This window comes from Conger conger, chromosome 3, assembly GCF_963514075.1.
Source record: "Conger conger chromosome 3, fConCon1.1, whole genome shotgun sequence".
In the NCBI taxonomy this organism is placed as follows: Eukaryota; Metazoa; Chordata; class Actinopteri; order Anguilliformes; family Congridae; genus Conger; species Conger conger.
In genome coordinates this window covers 26,797,150-26,814,351 of record NC_083762.1, presented here as the reverse complement: position 1 = coordinate 26,814,351, position 17,202 = coordinate 26,797,150, and the positions used below count along the sequence as shown (strand labels likewise).

The following is a 17,202-nucleotide window of genomic DNA, read 5'->3' as shown; positions in this document are numbered from 1 at the left end:
ACAAGATCTATCTGGTTTTCTGCATTATACTGCTGAAAAAATAAAAACTGCAGACAGAAGGGAAAGTAAATTCCATTAAGTCAGTTTACCTGCACCAGAGAGCCTCACTGCTCAGGAAACAGCAGCTTATCTTCCTCTCACCAATTTTATTCATAATCACCTTGCTTGAAGGTGTTAATAAATGTTGGAAGTTCTGCCAGTCAACCAGAATCCTGATTCGTGGCCTGTAAACGTTTGCAGGAACCCACTGCCTCAAGGGATCGACACCACTGTCAACATAAGCTCTTCAGAAATAAAAGCTACGGTTGGCGTTTCCAAGGATGTGGGAACTAGAAAAGCTGTAGGTGTGGAAACATCCCATCTGTAAAAGGGATGCACAGTCGGCTCCAGAATTATTAATAAAAATGGAGAAAAAAGGCTGCATATAATAAACAACATGGAAAATGATCTATATTTTATGTTCAAGACATGAGAAAACTATATACTTTTATTTCAATATTTTACTCTCATTGTTTGAATGTTTTCTATTTAGTAATCTATGTTCTTCTGAAAACTACAGGTGCCCAAATTATTGGCACCCATAACAATGACTGTAAATAAAATCAAAATGAACTATATTGTGTCACCTGTTTCACTATTGTATACAAATGAGGTAACAAGCATGTAAAATCCCTTTGTCAACCATCAGGATGGGAAAACCAAAGAATTCTCAATTCAGAAGACACAGATGGTAAGTGACCATCACATTGGGTAATGAGTACAAAATACAGAAACATACTGCTCAGCACTGTAAGGGCAATAATAAAAAGCTGTTAAAGATATGGAACGGTTGCAATTGGGCGGCACTGTGGCATAGAGGTTACCACTGCTGCCTCACAAGAAGGAGCTTCTGAATGCTCCTAAGTAACTAAGATGGGTCAAATGCAGAGGGCAAACTACCCCACAGGGTTGTTCTTCTTCAAACTTGCCAGGAAGAGGATGAAAGTGCCTATTATCCCCATGGACAGGATATTTGTTGTGTCTTGGGGTCACCAAGTCTAACAAAAAACATTAAATGGCATCTCGATACTAGCAAACTCTTTGGGAAGTTGGTACAAAGACAGCCCTTACTGAGCACAATAAACAAAACCAAGCACCTTGAGTTTGCCACACCTCACTGGAATTATGACTGGCAGAGAGTGCTATGGTCAGATGAGACCATTTTGGTGACTTTGGTGAATGCATTCAAGAAAAAGCACTTCATACCTAAAATATGATGGTGGGTCATTAATGTTTTGCTGCTAGTGGTCCAGGGCCACTATTTAAGATCAATGGCATATTTAATTCAACAAAGCAACAGGAGAATTTAGGATAAAATCTGGTTGCCTCTGCTAGGAAGTGGAGTCTTGGTCATAGGTAGATTGTCCAGCAGGACAATCCAAGCATACATCAAAATCCACAAAGCAATGGTTAAGTAAAAACTCAGACTCCAGACTTAAATCCCATGAGGTCTGAACTGAAGAGAGGGGTATCCCAAGGATATCAATGATTCTGAAAAGTTCTGCATGGAGGTATGGTCAAGACCCATGGCTGTTATCTTTGCCAGGGGTGTTGTCAGTCAGGCTAAACAGGCAATATTTCTTTCATTTTGAAAGGCAGGTAAATCAGGTGGGTATTAATTCCATTTGTTACATACTGTATGACTAATCTATCTGCATTAAAAATCAGCAAGCTGTGAGGAAGGTACTTCTTCATACAGCAGCTGGTGAATTATGCATGAGGGACTATTTTAAAAAGCATTTCTACTGCAAGCAGGCATCTTTCCTGTAATTTATTATCAGACAGACAGGCCTGACACTGATATAGCTTCCAGCTCCAGATTCCGTGTGAGCATCACTGTCCGCAGAATTTTCATTCAGAGTGTATTTAGCTGGATTGGGTACAGTACATCCACTGATCTATTAAAAATATCAAATTACTCTATTTATAGGATTTAAGATGTTATAGGTGATCCTGAAAGCTTTCTTAGCCTCACTAAAATCACTAAAAGGTCAACAAACAAGAACAGCACCATTGTGTGAAATTAATCAACTCAGCAATCAAGTGTGAGAATCTTCTCCTGCATGAGCTGAGTCTTAACAGGACAATAGAAACCACAGGCCCCCTCAAAAGACAGCTGGTGGACCCACGGAAGCAAGAGGGAAAAGGTCAAGGTAAATGAAACCTACTGGCTTGACAATGGCTTCACATGAGAACATGCCACACAACACAATGAAAAGTTCTATGAATACATTTCAAATATATGATTAGAAATTGAACTTGCACCAAAAAATACTGAATACTTTTTCAGACCCACATTTCAGTTTCCATTGAATAGCATGCTCTATCTGTTAAAAGCTCTACCATTCAAAATCCTAACTTCTAACTTTCAAGTAGAATATCCAAACCATCATACTCACTGCAGAACTGCATTAGAATCTTTATATTGTTACACCATATTCAGCCTTATCCATTAGACTTGCCTGAGCACAAATCAACGACTGCCGGTGAATTATTCTGCAGTATGCCTGCAATGTAGCAAATGAGATTTCTGAATAAATATTAGATCCTTCATGGAATATTAAATATGCTTGGCTTCAGCTTTGAAGGTGAACGCAACTGTGCCCTGGTTGAGCTGGGGGAGTGGCTTCTACAGTTACAGCAGAAGAGGACATAGTTCATCCTCCTCTCTTTCACCCAGTCCCCAGTCTAGCTCATTGCACTCCATCATTCTGTCAGTGTGCTGAAGCCAGCAGCCTCAATTATCTGCTGGCGCAACATCGTGTAGCTCCCAGAGAACATGCAATTTATTTAACTGATGACAATCTAAAAAAAAAACACTGAATTGCGCTCTATTTTTAAAAAACACTGGTGGAAAATTAATTCAAACTGACGTGAGATGCATCATGGCATCCATCCATCTGTCTTTATGGTGTAAATAAAGGCGCCTGTACGATACACAACTTGCTCCTTCTGATTAGCTTATTGCACATAATAAGGAACACAATCTGAGCCCATATGGAGGTGAATCTGTCGGTTCCCCCACTTGTTTAGGTCAGTATCTCCTGTAGATGACTTCCTGGAGCAATCTGTTGGCCCTAATGGAAAAATAGATTTCCTGCAGGATGTAAGCTGAAGAGGCACCTGCAAAAGGTAATCATTCCCCTAATTCTCTAACTCCTTTTTCTCCCTGATAATCAAAACATGGTCTATAAGGATAATGGTGCCAGTAACCCAGGTAAAATCAGCTAAAACATGACCACACATGGATTCCTATTTTTAGTTCATTGCATGTTACAGGAACAGCGTCCATGGTGACAATTATGTGCAGAGGTTGGCCATTCATAATTTCAACATCCAGGCATGAGTCAGTGGGTAAGTGGATAAGCAATCAAGTCAGTCACAGAGGTCAGCACAAGGAGAGGCTGGTAATATGTTTTCAGATGAGCTTCCTAACTGCCCTTGTGAATCAGGACTGACTCATAGGACTCACACACGGGGCTCTCAGCTGTGTATCTTTGATACTTTTGCTTGGGGGCCGCCTCATACCCTGATTCTAGGTCAGCAACTACCCTGGGCTTAATACAAAATAAACTACCACTGCCCCCTACCCCAAAAATATTCTGCAGCATATAAGCAAAGAACTAATGAAGCCACAAATGAGAGACGATGGAAAAATACTGGATTTCCTTGAATGTGGAATAAAACCAGGGCCATTGGAGTGTTGGTCTATTATGAGATTTACACTCAGGTAAAACACAGCCAGCCATGTCTCAGGTGTTTTCTTCCTGCGTTTCCAGTACCTGAGGACCTCATCCAAAGCAGGAAAAAGTCCCCTCTCTGCTCACATTCTCACATGATATGCACTGCGGCCAACAGCAGCCACCCATATTCTTTTGTTCCCCTGTGTCCTGTCTAAATTCCCAACTTGGCTCTTTCATCCTGCCACCAAGATCATCCCCTCATTCAATTGCCAATACACTGTTCTCTCCCTCTTCACCTTAACTGATGTGTGGTGAGTGTTCCTGCGCAAAATGGCAGCCGTGCATCACCCAGGTGGGTGCTACACATTGGTGGCGGTTGAGGAGAGTTCCCCCTCATCACTGTAAAGCGGTTTGAGTGTCAAGAAAAGTGCTATATAAATGCAATGATCTATCTATCTATCTATCTATCTGTCTATCTCATCTCTCTCCATGGAGCAGTGCAGTGATACTCAACAAAACTGCTGAGCCATGTTATGTTTTCCTAGGATGACTCCGTGTTTCACGCCTACTGTTCACTTCTTGACTAAAATCTAAATATCCCAACATGTATTTAAATTCATATAATAAATAATTTAAGTATTCTTCACATAATTTTGGGATCCAGAAAGAGACACAAGTGGAGAGGAACAGGATTGAGTCATCGGCAAGGAAAGGCTGAGTGACATCCTGACACATTCATGGTGACGTACTCCCTTATATGGGTGTTAGGGGAATTCTGAGCATTGCTAGCTGCTGCATTGGTGTGATTGCCTGGGGTTGGAGACAGCTGCTGTGAAATTTACGAGCCAGACACAGGCACAGCATTTCCCAGATACTCGCTAGCACTGGTGTAGAAGCAGAGCCTCAATGGTTAAAATCCTTCCACGGCAACCAATCATTGAGGAGGCTTCCAACCAATCACCTTTCACCTGTATAGGCGCAAGGATACAGCTGGGAGGGTGTAACTGGGCAAATAAGCTAAAAACATGAAGGATGGAAGCAATATCTTGTCAGCAAGCCCATGAAGGCAACTGTCATCTGTCCTTAGCAAATGCATAATGCATCTTCATTCTCAAGTTCTTGAGAAAATCAACAGCTATTTGTGTGATTACATTTGTGAGTTTAAAGAGCCCAAATCTACCTACAGAATATGAGAGGCTGGAAAAAAGACAAACAACTGTTTTTATTTGCCATACTTTTCAATCAGATAAACGATTGGTTTTGTTTCCGTTATTTTTATATATAAAGATGGTTAACTTTTGGGTTGCTGACATCCAAAATTAATTCCCCAAGTACTGGCAACCACAGTCAGTAGTGGTACAGTGCAGATTTGATCAGACCATGAAAAGCTCCAGACATTTTAACCAGTACACCATAATTATCTTTGAAAAGATTCCTAAAATGCTCCAAACTGTATGCCATCTAACCAAAGGATGCAAGAAAAATATTAATCCATAAACCAGCTTTTTTACAGTATGCCTGTCACTGGTGGTGTAAACAATTATATCACTTATCATACTTGTGACAAATTATTTTTTGGTGTCGATTTATAATACTAATAATGACATATTGCTTAGTAATTACAAATCATTCTTCACATACTTATGTAACATGCAATGTAATATGTAATACTATACAATATCCCTTTGTCAAAAGCAAAAGGAAGCCGAAATGTCTACAAAATGGCAAATTCTTTAAGTGAAGTTGCTTACATGGATAAGAATATACCTGTCCTTTTGTGCTACATAATATCCTCTAGTCATCTTTTTGTTGAGGCATACTAAATTTGAGATGACCGTGCTGAAAGCAGGAGTGCTCTACTTCTGCACAGTAACTAGACTATAATGCACCCATAAAAAATACAGGAGCAGGTAACAAGCACCCTGCATGAACCACAATAGAGGGTTGTAATACAGGAACAGACATTCATTTTCTAATCATGAATAATGTATGGTTGGGGGGGGGGGGGGGGGGGGGTGGGGGGGGGGGTTTAATAATTCAATGAAATAACATCACAGGGATGAGTACAGAGCTTGTTGCCGTCTACACTCCTTCCCTGGGGGCCAGGTGACAATTCCAGCAGAGAGGAGGGTCCCCTGTCTGTCCGTGGAAAAGCATAATTGCTTGGGCGCTAGTTGCCTTTGTTCGCCCTTAGTGCCAGCTGAATTACTTTGGCTCAGTGGTCACTATAATTCTGCTGAAAGCCTCTTTGGGCAGGAAATCATAGCTTTTGTCTCAAATTATATTACAGCAATTTCTGTGATATTCCAACCACATACAGTCAATTAATGGCAAAATGGCACATGCACACCATTTAAGAACATGCTACAGTATATAGTTGCTGAAATTCCTACACAGTATGTGTCCTCTCTAATGAAGACCCATACTGTCAATCCATAAAGTACCTTCAGTACAGAAAACATCTTGGTCAAAGACAGTCAATTAACTTCAAACACAAGTCACATGTTGGAGGAATCGTTTTAATTTTTGCTTCACAGCAGTTACCCATTAACTTCTAGGATTAAGATTATAAATACATACATCACGCTAAAATAAATAACCCATCTTTAACCTGTATGGTTGTAATCACTTACAATATGCATGCCAGGAGGGCCTAACTAGCAATTAAGCCTGATTTCCAAAATGCCGCTAACTTTATGAATTCCAATAAGTGGTATTTTTATTAAGAACAAGAAGTTTATTTTACGATAGCATACCAGACCAGTTCAGGTCCTGGTACTCTTCAATACTCATAACCTCGGACAGGCTCTCTAAATGTAAATAAATGAAACTTGCATGCTGCTAAGAGACTAATTCCAAAAGAAAATAGAAAGGCTTTCCCTATCTGTCATGCCACGCACACTGTGTTTCTTTTCTTACCTCACACCCAGCCAGGCAGCTCCAGCCAAAGGGCGCACTTGTTTGTAACTCCCCGGCTAATGGCAGCTGTATTTCATTACACTTTGTAAGGTAGGGCTGGGCGAGGCCGGCTAAACAACAATCCATCCCTATGGTTGGCTGTGAGTAGTCATGGAAACTGGCATCCCTCTCTCAAACACTGCAAGTGGCCCGTACAGGGGCCAGCTTGGAGATAGAGCCATGAAAAGGGCGGGGGGCAAAAAGCAGGGGGAGTTTTGGTTGAAGTGAAGAATGTACTGTATGTAACAGAAAGGTCTCCCTACCTCATTAGACCATCGAGAAGGACAAGAGCTAACATTGCTAATTTTCTCATTGCAGGCGATCCCCAAAGACCACTTAACCATAAAATTCAATACATTTTCTCTCACTACTTCATCTACAGGAATATCAACAAATAATCAAAACTGTGGTTGGTGCAGTACATAATGGAGCAAGTAGGGATGCAAACCAATTGAAATTGCAGGTAACATTTTAAGTTACAGGGAATTTCAGTATACTTAATCTGAAAAGGTAAACACCATCCATCCAGTTTGACACTGCATTTATTTGATTGGTAGTTGTTATTTTTCAGTTCTCAATAGTGTGTCATTTTAATACTTTTGTTTGGTTATATTAGTTGTATATTGTTCTTATGTAAAAGTAACTAATTCCATTGTGTTGTACTGTATTAAACATGGTTTTAGATAATCCATTGTCAGATTAATTAAATAGGCTGAAGTCCTTCTTTTTGTTGGAGCCTTAGCACTAGAAATTGTACTTCCCTCTTGGGTCTTTCTGCACACTTGTACCTGGTTATGGGTATGCACTTTGCACTTTGCTGTACATGTGCCGGCGGCACGGATGGTGCAGTGGGTAGCACTGCCGCCTCACAGCAAGGAGGTCCTGGGTTCGAATCCCCGTCGGCCGGGGCCTCTCTGTGCGGAGTTTGCATGTTCTCCCCGTGTCTGCGTGGGTTTCCTCCGGGTACTCCGGTTTCCTCCCACAGTCCAAAGACATGCAGGTTAGGCTGATTGGAGAGTCTAAATTGCCCGTAGGTATGAGTGTGTGAGTGAATGGTGTGCCCTGAGATAGACTGGCGACCTGTCCAGGGTGTATTCCTGCCTTTCGCCCAATGTATGCTGGGATAGGCTCCAGCCCCCCTGCGACCCTGATCAGGATAAGCGGGTTCAGATAATGGATGGATGGATGGATGTACATATGCCAAATGCCAATAATGTAATGTGATGCATTTGATTTGTTGAAATGGTGGCCTTGTGCTGTTCATTCCTAACAGTGGCCTACTTCTGTAGGAATAATGTTCTTGTTTCTTTTCCTGGAGGAATGTGGACAGCAATAGGCCTCGAGTAGAGAACAGAGTAAGATAACAAGGGCACCACATCAGAGCCTTGGCACAGCAGGAGGACCTATATGAACCATGTCTGCCTGACTAAAGGAAACTTCTGCAAAGGGCATTGCGTGGACACACAAACGGTTCCTTCACAGATCCTCCCAGGCTTGTTAACCAGCCAGTATCCCGCTATGAATAAAATGTGGCTCTTCTCTGAGAGCTCTCCGTACACAAAGACAGCCTGCATAATTACTGTTGCTGGTAATAACCCAGGAAGGCAAATGCGGAAAAATCTGCCGTGTTATGTCTGCGTGAGCTGCCAGAAAGCGAGACAATGACATCATTACTTCAGTACCTCCCCCCCCCCATCCTCCCATCACAGTGTAGTGGTGATGGAAATCTGCACAGCAGGTGGAGCTAGGTTAAGAATCCCAAGTGTCAGTGACCTGGTTTTTGTATGCTCTGTTCTCTCTTCTTATTAATGTGAAGACCATAGATACATGCAATTTACACATCAACATAATTGCTTAAGAAATAGTATAGGAGGTTCAGTCAGAGAACCAACAGAGAGATTAGTAAAATATGGATAACTAAGACAGTCAAGACATTTTGTTTTTAGCAAGTGGTAGAAAGTGTCTTTTTTCTTGTATGGCTCTGAAGGAGATGCAGGTACTCACCTCTTTTGATGTGTTTCAGCTGTCTTTCAGCTTCATCTCTCTCCTCAGTGAGCCTGACACACTGCCAAGCAAGAGAACAGAAGTCAGTTGCTCAGCAGTCCAGGACTACATTGCACTACTATGTCAGGTACAATTCCTGATGTAGAGAGTATGTGTGGCAGAAACTATATGGGTTGACCCATGCCTGTCGGCACAGAAGTAGAACTGGACCATCGATCACTTTTTTATTAATAAAATAATCTAACAGTATATCCGTAATAAAACAGCTCTCTCATGAAACAGAAGTGATGTTAAATATAACCACCATTTTTCTCATAGGCTACATTTCCTTCATTGAGGCATTTCCATCTCAGCTACTTGTATTACTAAATGTTAGAAAATGACTGTTGTGGCTTTAAGACCATTGCATTGTGGTTTCGTTTCAGATAGAGCACTGTCTAGTAGCTTTGAGATTGCCTTATTGATTTATTGATTTCATTAGCTAAATCAGAAATATTGTGGAATTGAACGCAGAGACTGGTTTATGGATGACCACCCATCCAGGTGATCACATGACACTCCCATGCCAAGTTAGAGGACAAGCTTTCTGACTAAGAAATACAACCTTACAGTTTTTTCAATAATTTATAAACAGTAAAAATGAAAATAATAAAACATGTATAAAAAGGTCTAAAACATATGGAATGGATGCAAACTTGCAAGGAAGAGGATGCAAGTGCATATTATCCCCACGGACAGGAAGGAAGATGGTGAGGGAGACCAAAAGTAACCCAGGGATCACAGTTTACAGTAAGAACTGCAGAGATCGTTGTGTCACCAAATCTATACAAATATATTAAATTGCACCTCCATACCAGCAAACTCTTTAGAATGGTGAGACAAAGACAGCCCTTACAGAGCACAATAAACAAAACCAAGTGGATTGAGTTTGCCAAACCTCATTGGAATTATGACTGGAAGAGAGTGCTATGGCCAGATGAGACCAAAATTAAACATTTTGGTAATACACAGCATTGATTTGGCAGTAAAATGGAATGCATACAAGGAAGCACCTCATACCTACTGTTAAATATGGTTGTGGGTCATTGATGTTTCAGATGTTTGCTGCCAGTGGTCCAGAGCCACTATTTATGATAAATTACACAATAAATTCCATAAAGAACCAGGAAATCTTGGCAGAAAATCTGGTTGCCTCAGCCATGTTCGCAATGGCCATCTCAGTCTCCAGACATAAATCCCATGAAAAATCTGGGGTCTGAACTGGATGGGGGTATTCCAAGGATATCAATGATTCTGAAAAGTTCTGCATCCCACAAAATGTGTTCACAAATCCCACAGAATGTGTTCTTTAACCTTATCACCAATTATAGTAAAGACTGATGGCTGTCATTTCCCATAATTTTTGATAAGGTTGTATCATAGAGAACACATTTGGAGGGATTTTTGACCATTCCACCATGCAGAACTTCAGAATTATTGATATCCTTGGGTTTGTACTTATGGACCCCCCTTCTTCAGTTCAGACCACAGATTTTTCATGGGATTTAAGTCTGGAGAAAGATGGCCATTGCGGAACATGGATGGGAACCATTGTCTTGCTGAAAATCTCAGCTTCGAAGCAGAGACAACCGGATTTTCGGCCAAAATATCCTGGTACTTTGTTGGTTTTGCTTATTGTGTTCAGTAAGGGCTGTCTTCATGCCACCCTTCCAAAGAATTTTGTTAGTATGGTGGTATCATTTTATGGTTCCTTTTGAGACCTGCAACCGACAAGATGCTACCGATTTCTGTGTCCACTTCCTGGCAAGTTTGCAACTATTTCATGTTTGATTTTATTTATTTATTCCAGTGCTAAGCGGTTTAACCATTTATGATTTCCTGGAACCCATTACCATACTTGTGATGGTCAATTACCATCTGTTTCTTCTGAATTGACAGTTCTTTGGCTTTTCCCATGCTGCTACCAGCAAAACCTCTGGTTTTCAGAAAACATTTTATTACACTGCTGAAAAAAACAGCTCAAACTAGGTTTTGAAGCCGTTCAGATCAGCTCCCACCTCAGACAAGCTACCAGCAACAGCTGGTTGACCAGCTCATCCCAAGCTAGACCAGCTTATGACCATCTTGACCAACTGAATTTTCAAGCTGGTCAAGCCTGCATAGCTGGATCTTACAGGCAGATTACTTAATAAAAACATTAGAACATACAAGTGAATGTATTGAAAGTATATTGTTTTCCCATATGTTTGAATGTAACATATAAGTAATTATCTGTGTTGCGTATTATATGGTTGGCATTTATATAGCGCCTTTATCCAAAGGGCTGTACAACTGATGCTTCTCATTCACCCATTCATACACACACTCACACACCGACGGCGATTGGCTGCCATGCAAGGCGCCGACCAGCTTGTCAGGAGCATTTGGGGGTTAGGTGTCAGGGACACATCGACACAGCCCAGGGGGGGGATCGAACCGGCAACCCTCCGACTGCCAGATGACTGCTCTTACTGCCTGAGCCATGTCGCCCCCTATATGCAGCCTTATTATTTTTTATCAAGGGTGCCAATAAAAATACTGACAAATAGCTTTTTCTTGAATATTGTAGATTCTGATAGATACAGAAGAGCCATACAGTTATTAAAATGCTGAAAATGCAATACAGACCTCAGATAGGCAACCTTTCTCTACATGCATTGCCAGGTCATTAAATCTTCACTTTTGCCAGCTCATTTGGCTTTTCAGTTTGTTTGTTTTCTTTTGTTTGCTTGGTTTCTTTTCATGTTCTTTGCAATTATCTATATTGCTTAGCCCTTTTGGTCATGTTCGTTTCAGCTACTCTATTGTATGAGAAATCATAGCATAAATCTGCAGAAATTGTATGTAGGATCTAAGGAAACAGAACACAGACAAAATATATCAGACATTTGCGGTATAGCACCAAGATCAAACATTCACTGCTGCCATCGTGAAAAACTGGTTTACATCCAGCACCTTCTCCGACTCAGCCTTTCTGTGTAACAATGATGCTGCAAATTAAGATTAACCCTTTCCACTTTGGCCCCCTAGAAAGCAATTTCAGCCTATTTTATACTTTGTTAATATCTCAAAAAATATTTACTGCACGCATATGTTTGTAGACCTAAATTAAAGAACAGGCTTCTAACATTCAGAAATTTAAATCAGAGCATGTACAGACAGTGTACATATAAAAATATAAAAAATAGAAAACATCTTATGTTTTTATAGTTTAGCACTGAATATCTCAAGAATAAGTCAAGGACCAACCTGGATCAACCTTCAAGTTTGCACACACTTGATGTCAACGTGTCAACAATATTTGGTAAGTATATCTACAGGCATTCAAATTCAACATGAGTTTTCCCAAAACTGCAGCCAGATGTCCTCAAATCTTTCCAAATAGAAAACATTTTCGTATCTTTTTGTCCAAACACATGAATGACAGAAAAGCTTATTTTTCTATTAAAACAGATTTTTCATAAATAAAATTAACCCCTATGTGTGTCTTATTCACATATATGAATATTCTTTATGGGGGGCACTATGTACAAAAGCCTATAATAATTTTTATAAAGCATGGCCAAATTGTCGAAAAAACTCTCCAAAAAGGATTACTCACCATAATACTTTGTAACCAACTTGCATCACATTTAAAATGGAACTTCATTAAAAAATTAGGTTAACCAGATAACCAATAGCCAGTACAATTACAGGTTTATCAATAGCAAGTCCAACGCAAACGCTCACTGAATGTTCATTTTTCTATGAGAACGCAGTGATATTCCTAAACTGTCCATCACCTGAATATGACATTATACCTTGCTGGGCAAGAAGATTACCATGTTTTAAATAAGTTCTGTACTGACCTAGCAATGCATTTACGCAACAACTACAAATAGTTCAAGATGACATTTGCTTAGGTATCGTCCCAGGTATCGTCTCAAAAAACCAAAAAAAACCCCCCAAAAAAACCCGATATGTTCTGCAGCAAGGTGAAGGTTGTAAAGCGTGAGTGTGGCAAGGGGGAGGCTGGAGTTTTATTGCCCTGTTCTGCAAATAAGAGGCTGATAAGCATCTAAACTGCTGTAGTCTTTTTAACAACTGGGCATTGCCATCTTGCAGTTTTATTACGTTGCAGTTTTTATTATCTTAGAAATATGAACGCAACAATAATTTTGGACATTGACATCTCAACCACAAGGGGGCAAAGTGGGTGGGGTTAAGAACTCCCACTGAAACAAATGAGAGCAGTATATTTGAAATACGTACATTTCTAAGATGTACTGCACTCATTTGTTTCAATGGGAGTTCTTAACCCCATGCACTTTGCCCCCTTGTGGTCGAGGTGTCAATGTCCAAAATGATTGTTGCGTTCATATTTCTAAGATAATATAAGATAAAAACATTGTGGATTACTAAATCTGGGTGGATATTTGTGTTTTGTCTGTGCATAACACAAATATACAACCAGGTATTTGTGTTTTGCACAGACAAATGTGCAAATAATGGAGACAATCAACTTCAGAATGTGAAACATGAATATACTCTACTTCAGGATATTGGGAAAATGTTGGTAATGTTTTTATCACTAAATATAACTACTACAAACTTGGTATTGCACTGACTACAGTACAATCATTTGAATAAATTTACTTTTCTGTATAGACCTTTTGTTGCATTTAAGAGAACTATGTGTTTGTATGTGTACATTTCAAATCAGTATCATCTCTTTTAATTTGGAGGTGATACTTCTACATTAGATAGTCAATACAGTCTGGATAAAGAACATGCAAAGGACAAATCGGGCAACTTTCATATCACCCTGAGCCAAACAAATGCCAAGCCTTTCCTCTTGGACAGCATGCATAAAGAAGGGTGTATTTCCTTGCATTCTGTGGTCCTAATTGTACAAATCCTAATCTACCAGGAAGTATTGCCTACTTCAAGTTCTGTCTTCAATGACAAATAAATTGGACAAAATCACGTGAATCAATTTATCTGTAGTAACCACTGCCTCTTAACTATGGCCACGGTGTTCTGGACGCAACAGAGAAGTTGTGTTAAATGCTCAGTGGGTTATGTGATATTTTTTTACCATTCCTTTTTATGCTGACTGAAATACATAACAAGAAACATAAAATGCAACATGGATAATGTTAATTCTTTTAGGTTACATTTCCTTTAGGTTAGAAATGGCAGCAGCTGCTGAATTTTCATTTAGAAATTTGCAGGTGAAGAGGAAATCTGACCTGCTTTCAGATAACCAACGCAAATTCACCGTATGCAGAAATCTATAACTTCAGCTGCTCGGGCCATTTTATTATCACACATAGCGGAATTGTTTTGGTGATTCACCATTTGGTTTGAACAGAATGGATGTCACTTTTATTTACTTTATAAACAACCATGTTTAATATATAGGGTGGCAACTTCACAAGTGATAGAGGAGGTGATAGAGCAGGATCTCAACATTTGCATTGCAGGCATGGAATTAATGTCTATAGTTACAGGCATTGGCAACTAGATAATAATACATGTTTATGTCTAATGGTTGGGCTACAAGACCTGATATCTTATTTTACAATTATGTTGCATTGCTTTGAACATAATCTATAATTGCTCATAAATGTATCATATCTTTAAAATAAATAAATAAATAATAAAACAGGTAACAAGATGCCTTGCTAGAAATAAATCACAGTACCACTCAACTCTGATCTTGGAAGGTCTCTCTTCAAATGCTTGGAAGTAAAAAAAAATTCATGCATCATGATGCGCTCTATTTGCACTCATTTTTTCAACCAAGAGAGACGAGTATGGGTGGTTCCGACCTTCAAAAAATAAAAAATAAACCCTATACAAAGCACACATGCTGCTAGAGTACTTTATTATATAGGCTAGCCTATTAAATAAAACATGAATTGCATTTCAGCTCTTTACAGGAATCGATTACATTATCCCATTGCTTACCTTACCAAACACCAATGTTACCCTAAAATAAAAATTGCTGAATGAAAGAAAAAATAAGGACAGGGTGGCTTGCTTCTGCTGAAAAGCCGGCCCACAGAGATATGCTAATCTTAAAATATTTTAGGTCTGTCAGAAACCTAACCGACGTTACAAATATAGCGCACGGGTTAAATGTGTGCCCATCAAACGCAATGCAATTATTGATTAGGCTACATACAGACCGGGTCTGAGAAAAGAAAATTGCGGTTGATCAGAATATCTTACCTCCGTTTTTACTTTCTGGGCTTCGCCTTCATTTCCTTTGCCTTCCTCCACCACAATCGTGGGAGAGGGACACGGTAGCATCTTTTACCAAAATCCCCAGTAAATCAAGATGAACGGTAAATAGCTAGCTGAATTGTGAAAATATACCTCGAGAAATTTAAGATAGCCTATTAAAAAATACAGCTGGCGATGGTTAGCCTAGGTCTGGTCTAGACTATACCAAAATATTAAAAACGACCATTTTAGCTCTGCTCAGTTGTAAAGAAAAGCCACCATATCCAGTTGACACGCGTCTGTCGGCTGGTAGTACCCTGTCTCTTCGTTGACTGACTGCTCAGGTTTTTCCTTCCTCCTGCCGTTTCGGTGCTTTCACCCGTCCGCCCGGCTCGGAAATCCTTTTCTCAATTCCAGACTGAGGTCGGCGTCGTCTTCCTTGTGATGCTCAAAAGCTCCACCCCTCGGACTATGAGTGCGCGTGCAAATGGGATACGATTTGAATCCACAGCCGAACGTGGTTGTCTGGCCGTCTGTGCGGATAATTAGATATGCGAATTTTTCGATGAAATTAAGTGATAAATAATATTGAACTGAAAGATGAAACGGGGATATGTAAACGGGGGGTATTATTATTGGTAGCAGGCCTAGTAGTTGTAGTAGGCTAGTCGTATTAGTAGCAGTTGCAAGCTAGTAGCCCATTAGGAGTAGCAGTGCTACTTCAGTGCAACGGGACCAGTGTGTTGATACTTTAGCATTCTTATCTAATAAGTGCGCCTTATTATAAGCATTGAAATTGCCCAGTCTAGACTTGTGGGCTCAGTGTACAATGGATCGGTTTCAAATATATTGTGAAGTCAAGTAATTTGGGACAAATACGTGTGCCAAATTACCTGAATTTAACCCTACATAATTGAAAGTAGCCAATTTGGGATGAATGGCCTTTACACTCGTCATCACATCATCCTTCGCACCATCATATATCACCTTTGTTAAAATGTTTTTGCATTTCCATAGCAGGCTCCAAAATAAGCAATGATGTTTTAATGGCCCTCTACTTAAATTATAAGGTTCTACCAATTAATAGTGCACCCCTCATATTTAAGAATGATACATTGAGTATAAGTACCAAGAGTAGGAAATACCCAGTGGTGATGTTCAAGTAGCATCAAGTAGCTCATTCTTGGGATATTGATATGTGAATTACTGGCTGAAACACTCATTGGACTGAATAATCATGTCTTATTCCGGCAGAATGAAAAAAATTTCTGTGGAACAGTACCGCTGGAAGAGTTGAGGGCCATTATTAAACAATGGTGGCATGTTTGCTATAATTCCTAGGCCACAGCATTTATGCCACTATTGATGCAACAACCACTTTTTGTTTACATGTTGCCAGCATCCATTGGCATGTCAATGTGAATTGTTTAAGTATCCCATACAGTAAAAAGAAAATCCTGCCAAACCATTTACCATTGATTGAAAAATATATGAATTGTGCTAAAACGCATATATACAGTGAGCACCAAAATTGGACAGGGATTTTTTTTTTTTTTGTTATTTTGGTTCTGTACTCTACCACCTTCTGTTTGAAAAGATACAAAGACAATTGAAGTGCAGACTGTCAGCTTTAATTTCATCCATATTGGATGCAACGTTTAGAAATGATAGGCTTTTGTACACAGTGCCCCCCATTTTCAGGTATCAAAAAATATTGGACAGTTTAACAATGTAGAATAAAGTAACCATTTTTAATATTTAGTTTTCTTCACCTTAAAGTATTCATTGGTCATCCACAACAGTGGTCTTCCTTGTGGTGGTCTTTATTTCCTGGTAAAAATACCAGGAAATAAAAGCTGAAATTCAGATCCGTCATCTCATGTACATCTTTTGATCTAAAACTCAATTGTCTTCAGTGTATAGCAAAAACAAAGAAATTGGCCTTGATGTTCCAATACTTTTGGAGGGGACTGTACCTGTAGTACCGTAAAATGGGGGTACCAGGTAGAAAAGGTGCTGTCATTTCTAAATGGTTCATCTGATAAAGCTGACAGTCTGCAATTATGGTGATCACTGTGTTTATATTTTGATCATTTGCTTTTGAATGGCATGCAGACCCAAGCATTTGTAAATTCTTGAGCAGACCCAGTGTTGAAACATTTATTGTGACACTACATTTATCCCTGAATGTTTATCACAGTAGTCACTGCTTCATAAGGACTGTGAACAAATGCAATAATAGTAATTTTTTTAATTCAAATAAATCTCA

General features: G+C 39.6%; 1 protein-coding gene across 2 annotated transcripts in view; it reads right to left on the bottom strand.

Annotated features, from left to right (window-relative positions):
• Nucleotides 1–15,336, bottom strand: part of shtn3 (shootin 3) — a 35,560-nt gene extending 20,224 nt beyond the window's left edge. For both annotated transcript variants that reach the window (XM_061235698.1, XM_061235699.1), the window contains exons 1-2: nt 14,940–15,336; nt 8,685–8,745 (exon numbers count right to left, since the gene is read on the bottom strand). In XM_061235698.1, the coding sequence (XP_061091682.1) occupies nt 8,685–8,745; nt 14,940–15,020 (142 nt within the window). In that variant the 5' untranslated portion in view covers nt 15,021–15,336. The remainder of the gene's footprint in view (nt 1–8,684; nt 8,746–14,939) is intronic.
• Nucleotides 15,337–17,202: the final 1,866 nt, after the last annotated feature.